Source organism: Pecten maximus, chromosome 5 (assembly GCF_902652985.1).
Source record: "Pecten maximus chromosome 5, xPecMax1.1, whole genome shotgun sequence".
NCBI lineage: Eukaryota > Metazoa > Mollusca > Bivalvia > Pectinida > Pectinidae > Pecten > Pecten maximus.
The window spans coordinates 40,356,089-40,366,457 of record NC_047019.1 but is presented as its reverse complement, the minus strand read 5'-3'; the positions used below and the strand labels follow the sequence as shown (position 1 = coordinate 40,366,457).

The 10,369-nt window shown below is 34.6% G+C and overlaps 1 protein-coding gene across 1 annotated transcript in view; it reads right to left on the bottom strand.

Moving 5' to 3' along the window:
• Positions 1–435: 435 nt before the first annotated feature.
• Positions 436–10,369, bottom strand: part of LOC117328016 (synaptotagmin-12-like) — a 63,796-nt gene continuing 53,862 nt past the window's right edge. Inside the window, exons 8-9 of the mRNA XM_033885320.1 lie at positions 7,209–7,342; positions 436–2,266 (exon numbers count right to left, since the gene is read on the bottom strand). Coding sequence (XP_033741211.1) covers positions 2,096–2,266; positions 7,209–7,342 — 305 coding nt within the window. The 3' untranslated portion in view covers positions 436–2,095. The remainder of the gene's footprint in view (positions 2,267–7,208; positions 7,343–10,369) is intronic.

Genomic DNA, 10,369 nt, shown 5'->3' with positions numbered 1-10,369 from the left:
TATAACCTGGTATAAACTAGCTAACCATTGAAGGTCATAATGTAAAACACCACTATAACTTGGTCTAAACTAGCTAACCATTGAAGGTCATAATATAAAACCCCACTATAATTTGGTCTAAACTAGCTAACCATTGAAGGTCATAATATAAAACCACACTATAACCTGGTATAAACTGGCTAACCATTGAAGGTCATAATGTAAAACCCCACTAGAGTAAAAATGATTATCATCTCGAAACCTATTTATCCGTGTAAATGTAATGGAGATACTATTTAATAGACTCGGGTAAAACTTTTAGGACGGGAAATTGGATATAAAGTAACCTTGGTAACATAAGCACCAATTTTGACAGGTATAGCGTAGTCTTGGACGAACACACCAGATGTGATTACAAACTTATATTTCGAAAGTGCTAAAAAAGAAGCAAAGCGCTTTTTTATGTTGGTCACACTGACCTACTTTAATGACATTGGTTCCATTCAACATATAAGTTCATTCTTTCCTTCAAAAATAATTTCAAATACATATATTCCTATACACATTTACAAACAATATAATGATAAATCACAGATTTGTATTACTTAAACTTTTAAAAAGTCAACAAAACATTAATGGAAAAGAGACGAAATTCAAACAACATACCCTGAAAACAATATCAACAACAGATGTCATATCGAGACAAGTCATAGCCACACAACAATTGGTGGAGTTTATTTTGGTTAACCTGACAGGACGGTTATACCAGTAATTCCAGGAATCATAAATGCTATCCACAAGTTACCGGGAACTTTATATAAATGTTATTTACAAGCTACCAGGAACTGTATGTATCATATGTCATACACAAGTTATCAGAAACTCTAACACAATATTTTGGAGGTACAAAATGTTCCATATCGAAACAATATCCCTGTAATCACCGACTACACACGTTCGTTTGATGATCCGAGTAATTCCAGGTTTTTGCTCATGAATGAGATTAGATTTAATTAATGTTTACATATACATGTATATATATATATATATGTCAATTTTTTATCGTTCACCAACCGCATATGTCACGCCGTTCGTAGTAACAACATTGATGGCCACATTTATATTCGGAAATTTTAGCTGTGAAGAGAGAAATTTATTTTCTATTGAAAGCAATTTTGCATATCAACTTTAAACTTTTGATTATTCTACATTCAAGTTATATTGAATGATGCTCCGGAAAATACTATACAGAGGTAAACAGGCTGTAAACATAATTATGCAATATTTGGGAAAACATATATGTAAGTAAAAATCAACTACTGTACACTAAGTCAAAGTTGTAAATCTATAAGTATATATACAGAAAGAAGGGAAATAAATATAACTTGTTTACACTACTTTCCATTTGTACTGCCATTACCTGTACCACACCCTAATATGCTAGAGACTACATATGGACAAAATGAATGCTGAAATGGGCAGTATGCTCTGCAGCTTAAACACGCAATATCTTGACAAAATTGTTTTGTAGTTGAGTGGAATAATGTCCATAGCTTACAACAGTTTATGATACTGTCTGGCAGATATTGTACACAGTGTACGTAGAAACTGGTTGTCATTCTTACATACTTTCAATTGGAATGATAAACAAACATGTTATTAGTGTGTAGCACCCGTGCGAAGCAAGCTTAAATAGATGGCGGTCTATAGCATACAGCGTACGTAGCTATCATTACAGACAATGCAATGGAAGTTACTTCAAACTGAGCGACAACAGATGAAGTTATAAAGGATGTCGTGAGGGATGAAACATGATGTTTGGTTACCCAAAAAGTCATATACATGTACCAAATTGAGTACAGCTTTTCAAATTTCTAAAAAAAATGCTGAAACTAAATAGTTCATCCTAGACGTTATCAAACTCATCATGAACCAGCTCAGCAATTCCAATTTCAACTTTGGAAATTTAAAAATTAGCAAACGAGAAATACAGTCACTTTTTAAACACCATGACCAGATAGTGGATACACATTGAACGGTTTATCTTTATGAGGAAATATTGATTTTGTTTGAATTATTTCCCCGTCAGAGATAGAGTCCCTTATAACGTCAAACATCATTTTCTTAGATAATGCCACATAGCAATAGGTTTCCTCAATGACGTCATCATTTGATTCCAATGAGACAGTTCTGTACCGGAAGTGTTCGCTCCGACTATGATGTGACCGAGAGATGGCGTGCGACTCTCAGGAATTACCTCAGACACGGTAATCCGAAGCTGGACAGTCTGCAAGAACAAATAAAAATCATATAAACCTGAGTATCTCTCGGGAACTATGCTTCAGTGGACGAGCGTAACGAAGAAGTCGCATGTTTAAGAAGAGCAATCTATTATAAAAAAGAATAAATTAATAAAAGTTTGCTCTGTGCTTTTGAAATTGATACAAAGACCAGTATTACTAAAATTAAAACTACTATTCTACAGTGTACACATCATGTTACTACTATAACAAAACTACGATTCTACAGGATACACATCATGTTACTACTATAACAAAACTACGATTCTACAGGATACACATCATGTTACTATTATAACAAGAGGCCCAATGGGCCTGTATCGCTCACCTGGCTCTACAGCAACTTTGAAGTTGATTGAGGTCATTTCTACAGATACTATGCTGATTATCATAGTAAGCTAGGTTTATTCATATCAATAAATTTTCTAGTCCTTCATTCCAGCATTTTATTGGCCTAATATCTGGTCTAGGAGGCTCTTGGCTATCGCAAAATTATTGTTTACAGATTTAAGCCGATTTCACCCCTGTGACCTTAAATGTTGGTCATTAATTTGAACAAACTTTGTAGCCCTTCACCCCAGCATGCTACAGGCCCAATATCAAGTCCCTGGGCCTTTTGGTTATTAAGAAGAAGTCATTTGAAGAATATAGCCTATTTGATCAATATGACCTTGAATGAAGGTCAACGTCATTTATTTGAACAAACTTTGTAGCCCTTCACCCCAGCATGCTACAGGTCCAATATCAAGTCCCTGGGCCTCTTGGTTATTGAGAAGAAGTCGTTTGAAGATTATAGCCTATTTGACCCATGTGACCTTGAATGAAGGTCAAGGTCATTTATTTGAACAAACTTTGTAGCCCTTCACCCAAGCATGCTACAGACCCAATACCAAGTCCATGGGCCTCTTGGTTATTGAGAACAAGTTGTTTGAAGAATATAGCCTATTTGACCTTGAATGAAGGTCAAGGTCATTTATTTGAACAAACTTTGTAGCCCTTTATCCTAGCATGCTACAGGCCCAATATCAAGTCCATGGGCCTCTTGGTTATTGAGAAGAAGTTGTTTGAAGATTATAGCCTATTCGACCCATGTGACCTTTAATGAAGGTCAAGGTTATTTATTTGAACAAACTTTGTAGCCCCTCACCCAAGCATGCTACAGGCCCAATATCAAATCCCTGGGCCTCTTGGTTATTGAGAAGAAGTTGTTTGAAGAGTATAGCCTATTTGACCCATTCGACCTTAAATGAAAGTCAAGGTCATTTATTTGAACAAAATTTGTAGCCCCTCACCCCAGCATGCTACAGGACCAATATCAAGTCCATGGGCCTCTTGGTTATTGAGAAGAAGTTGTTTGAAGATTATAGCCTATTCGACCCATGTGACCTTGAATGAAGGTCAAGGTTATTTATTTGAACAAACTTTGTAGCCCCTCACCCCAGCATGCTACAGGCCCAATATCAAGTCCCTGGGCCTCTTGGTTATTGAGAAGAAGTCGTTTGAAGATTATAGCCTATTTGACCAATGTGACCTTGAATGAAGGTCAAGGTCATTTATTTGAACAAACTTTGTAGCCCCTAACTCCAGCATGCTACAGGCCCAATATCAAGTCCCTGGGCCTCTTGGTTATTGAGAAGAAGTCGTTTGAAGATTATAGCCTATTTGACCCATGTGACCTTGAATGAAGGTCAAGGTCATTTATTTGAACAAACTTTGTAGCCCTTCATCCAAGCATGCTACAGGCTTAATATGAAGTTCCAGGGCCTCTTGGTTATTGAGAAGAAGTCGTTTGAAGATTATAGCCTATTTGACCAGTGTGACCTTGAATGAAGGTCAAGGTCATTTATTTGAACAAACTTTGTAGCCCCTCACCCCAGCATGCTACAGGCCCAATATCAAGTCCATGGGCCTCTTGGTTATTGAGAAGAAGTTGTTTGAAGATTATAGCCTATTCGACCCATGTGACCTTTAATGAAGGTCAAGGTTATTTATTTGAACAAACTTGGTAGTCCTTCACCCCAGCATGCTACAGGCCCAATATCAAGTCCCTTGGCCTCTTGGTTATTGAGAAGAAGTCGTTTGAAGATTATAGCCTATTTGACCCATTTGACCTTGAATGAAGGTCAAGGTCAATTATTTGAACAAACTTGGAAGCCCTTCACCCCAGTATGCTACAGGCCCAATATGAAGTTCCTGGGCCTCTTGGTTATTGAGAAGAAGTTGTTTAAATGAAAAAGTTGACGCCGGACGGCCGGACGGACGGCCGGACAGACGGACGGCCGGACGGACGACGGACGCCGCACCATGGCATAAGCTCACTTGCCCTTCGGGCAGGTGAGCTAACAAAACTACGATTCTACAGGATACATATCATGTTACTACTATAACAAAACTACGATTCTACAGGATACACATCATGTTACTATTATAACAAAACTATGATTCTACAGGATACACATCATGTTACTACTATAACAAACTACGATTCTACAGGACACACATCACGTTACTACTATAACAAAACTACGATTCTACAGGATACACATTATGTTACTACTATAACAAAACTACGACTCTACAGGATACACATCATGTTACTACTATAACAAAACTACGATTCTACAGGATACACGTCATGTTACTACTATAACAAAACTACGATTCTACAGGATACACATCATGTTACTACTATAACAAAACTACGATTCTACAGGATACACGTTATGTTACTACTATAACAAAAACTACGATTCTACAGGATACACATCATGCTACTATTATACCAAAACTAAGATTCTACAGGATACACATCATGTTACTACTATAACAAAACTAAGATTCTACAGGATACACATGTTACTACTATAACAAAACTAAGATTCTACATGATACACATCATGTTACTACTATAACAAAACTACGATTCTACAGGATACACATCATGCTACTATTATACCAAAACTAAGATTCTACAGGATACACATCATGTTACTACTATAACAAAACTAAGATTCTACAGGATACACATGTTACTACTATAACAAAACTATGATTCTACAGGATACACATCATGTTACTATTATAACAAAACTAAGATTCTACAGGATACACATCATGTTACTACTATAACAAAACTACGATTCTACAGGATACACATCATGTTACTACTATAACAAAACTACGATTCTACAGGATACACGTCATGTTACTATTATAACAAAACTAAGATTCTACAGGATACACAACATGTTACTACTATAACAAAACTATGATTCTACAGGATACACAACATGTTACTACTATAACAAAACTACGATTCTACAGGATACACGTCATGTTACTATTATAACAAAACTAAGATTCTACAGGATAAACATCATGTTACTATTATAACAAAACTACGATTCTACAGGATACACAACATGTTACTACTATAACAAAACTATGATTCTACAGGATACACATCATGTTACTACTATAACAAACTACGATTCTACAGGATACACATCATGTTACTACAATAACAAAACTACGATTCTACAGGATACACAACATGTTACTACTATAACAAAACTACGATTCTACAGGATACATATCATGTTACTACTATAACAAAACTACGATTCTACAGGATACACATCATGTTACTACTATAACAAAACTACGATTCTACAGGATACACAACATGTTACTACTATAACAAAACTACGATTCTACAGGATACACACCATGTTACTACTATAACAAAACTAAGATTCTATTGGATACATATCATGTTACTACTATAACAAAACTACGATTCTACAGGATACATATCATGTTACTACTATAACAAAACTACGATTCTACAGGATACACACCATGTTACTACTATAACAAAACTAAGATTCTATTGGATACATATCATGTTACTACTATAACAAAACTACGATTCTACAGGATACACATCATGTTACTACTATAACAAAACTACGATTCTACAGGATACACAACATGTTACTACTATAACAAAACTAAGATTCTACAGGATACACATCATGTTACTACTATAACAAAACTACTATTCTACAGGATACACATCATGTTACTACTTTAACAAAACTACTATTCTACAGGATACACATCATGTTACTACTATAACAAAAACTACGATTCTACAGGATACACATCATGTTACTACTATAACAAAACTACTATTCTACAGGATACACATCATGTTACTACTATAACAAAACTACGATTCTACAGGATACACATCATGTTACTACTATAACAAAACTACTATTCTACAGGATACACATCATGTTACTACTATAACAAAACTAAGATTCTACAGGATACACATCATGTTACTACTATAACAAAACTACGATTCTACAGGATACATATCATGTTACTACAATAACAAAACTAAGATTCTACATGATACACATCATGTTACTACTATAACAAAACTAAGATTCTACATGATACACATCATGTTACTACAATAACAAAACTACGATTCTACAGGATACATATCATGTTACTACTATAACAAAACTACGATTCTACATGATACACATCATGTTACTATTATAACAAAACTACGATTCTACAGGATACACATCATGTTACTATTATAACAAAACTAAGATTCTACAGGATACACATCATGTTACTACTATAACAAAACTACGATTCTACAGGAAACACATGATGTTACTACTAAAACAAAACTACGATTCATCGGGATACACATCATGTTACTACTATAAAAAAAAACTACGATTCTATAGGATACACATGTTACTACTATAACAAAACTACGATTCGACAGGATACACATTATGTTACTATTATATTGTCTCAGTCACATAGATTTGGTTGGTGCACATTCTACGATCGGCTCAATTTTTTTTTTTTGTCCTGCAGTCGGGCTATACTTACAGGTAAGGCCGTGGCGGGTACGGAGAAGATCATAGCCTCGTTAAACGTCGGGTGTCGCTCTCGTCTCTTCACCGATGTCTTCTTCTTACTTACTTTCCTCCCGTTCTGGAGGAGGTAAACCTTCACAAACGTATCTGTAATAGACAGTCACACATTTATCTATAACAGACAGTCACATATTTATCTATAATAGACAGTCACATATTTATCTATAACAGACAGTCACATATTTATCTGTAACAGACAGTCACACATTTATCTATAATAGAGAGTAACACATTTATCTATAATAGACAGTCACATATTTATCTGTAACAGACAGTCACACATTTATCTATAACAGACAGTCACACATTTATCTATAATAGACAGTCACATATTTATCTATAATAGACAGTCAAACATTTATCTGTAACAGACAGTCACACATTTATCTGTAATAGGCAGTCACACATTTATCTATAACAGACAGTCACACATTTATCTGTAACAGACAGTCACATTTATCTATAATAGATAATCACATATTTATCTATAACAGACAGTCACACATTTATCTGTAATAGGCAGTCACACATTTATCTATAACAGACAGTCACACATTTATCTATAATAGACAGTCACACATTTATCTATGATAGACAGTCACAAATTTATCTGTAATAGGCAGTCACACATTTATCTATAGCAGACAGTCACACATTTATCTGTAACACACAGTCACATTTATCTATAACAGACAGTCACACATTTATCTATAATAGACAGTCACATTTATCTATAATAGACAGTCACACATTTATCTATAATAGACTGTCACACATTTATCTGTAACAGACAGTCACACATTTATCTATGGCAGACAGTCACACATTTATCTGTAACAGACAGTCACATTTATCTATAACAGACAGTCACACATTTATCTGTAACAGACAGTCACACATTTATCTATAATAGACTGTCACACATTTATCTATAATAGACAGTCACACATTTATCTGTAACAGACAGTCACACATTTATCTATAATAGACAGTCACACATTTATCTGTAACAGACAGTCACATTTATCTATAATAGACAGTCACATTTATCTATAATAGACAGTCACATTTATCTGTAACAGACAGTCACACATTTATCTATAATAGACAGTCACACATTTATCTGTAACAGACAGTCACACATTTATCTGTAATAGACAGTCACACATTTATCTGTAACAGACAGTCACATTTATCTATAACAGACAGTCACACATTTATCTATAACAGACAGTCACACATTTATCTATAATAGACTGTCACACATTTATCTATAACAGACAGTCACACATTTATCTATAACAGACAGTCACACATTTATCTATAATAGACAGTCACACATTTATCTATAACAGACAGTCACATATTTATCTATAATACAAGTGTAGACAGTTATACATTTATCTTGGCATAAAAGGTGTCGTGGCATATATATATATCATAAAAGGTGTCGTAGTTACATGCACATATCATATGAAGATTCTTCATATCATTATTATAACGACATAACAAAAACATTTTTTTGGTTGTAGGAAATATTTCCTGTATTTAGTTTAATAACCAAGCCCTGATCACTAGATTAATACTTCACACATTTGTTCATAATTTCCTAACAATAACACACACTATATTGTCTATTGAGTGTCCAGTTCTTTGTTCTTCATATTACTACACTAATGGGAATTATGTGAGAATGTGATAACTTTCTGTTTTGTTTGGTAAGGATATATTGTGACAATGCAGAGCAAATGGAGATATTTAAACTTTTAACTGCCTTCTTTAGAAAGTTATTGTCCAATTAATTTGTCTGCAATCCTGTGAGATTTATAGAACAATAACTTTTCAAAAGAGACACTTTAATACTTATTTTCCCGTTTTATATGTAAGTTTTTCTGAAAGTAAACCTGTTATTCTATAGTGAAATTAGTGATGTCAATGGGACCTGTTCTTATGACGTCAAGGGTACACGTAACAGTTGGTGGAAATAAACACAAAATCATTAATTCAATTTCACTATTCAATCAATATATTACAGCTTCATAAGTCATGACAAACGTTTATATGCTGTAAAGGGCATACATAATCAACGACCAATCGGAGACAGGTCAGTAAAGACATACATAATCAACGACCAATCGGAGACAGGTCAGTAAAGACATACATAAAATTTAAAAATGTACATAATCAACGACCAATCGGAGACAGGTCAGTAAAGACATACATAATCAACGACTAATCGGAGACAGGTCAGTAAAGACATACATAATCAACGACCATTCGGAGACAGGTCAGTAAAGACATACATAATCAACGACCATTCGGAGACAGGTCAGTAAAGACATACATAATCAACGACCAATCGGAGACAGGTCAGTAAAGACATACATAATCAACGACCAATCGGAGATAAGACAGTAAAGACATACATAATCAACGACCAATCGGAGATAAGACAGTAAAGATACGAACTCGCATTGTGATAAAAAAAATATTGAAAGACTAACCCATTAGCCCACTCGGCTATAGTAAACTTTTATAAAACGGGTGAATATTAGATATATAAAATTGTAACAGCCGTGACTCGCGACCGTGTATTATTGGCACGAGCGTGGGTTATTGGAAAATAATACATGGTTTTAAACCAATCAAAACTGGCGTTGCATAGCCAACATGGTAGAATAAGCAATAACGTTTGACATATTGTATGATAAACAATAGCGTATGACCTATTGTATGATAAACAATAGCGTATGACCTATTGTATGAGATAAAGTTTTGAAATCAATTCTAACGATTTAAACATTTTTGATGTTATCACACATTGTCTGATATTATGAAAGCGCACACACAAAATAATTAAAGATAACCAATACAGTAAATAGTGAACTCAAAGTAAGTGTACGTTCCCATGAGAGGATGACTGACATCTGTCCGAGGAGTCAGAAGGAATCTATAGTTAAAATGTATAGCATTGGGAGGCAACGATGATCACCCTACAATGGTTCTACTATAAAACAATGATCACTCCCTTCTGAGAGAAAATTCAGGAATAAGTGCTTAATAAATAGATACTCCCTCTCATGGAGTGCTCCCGTTTGTAACATTCGCGGCGAT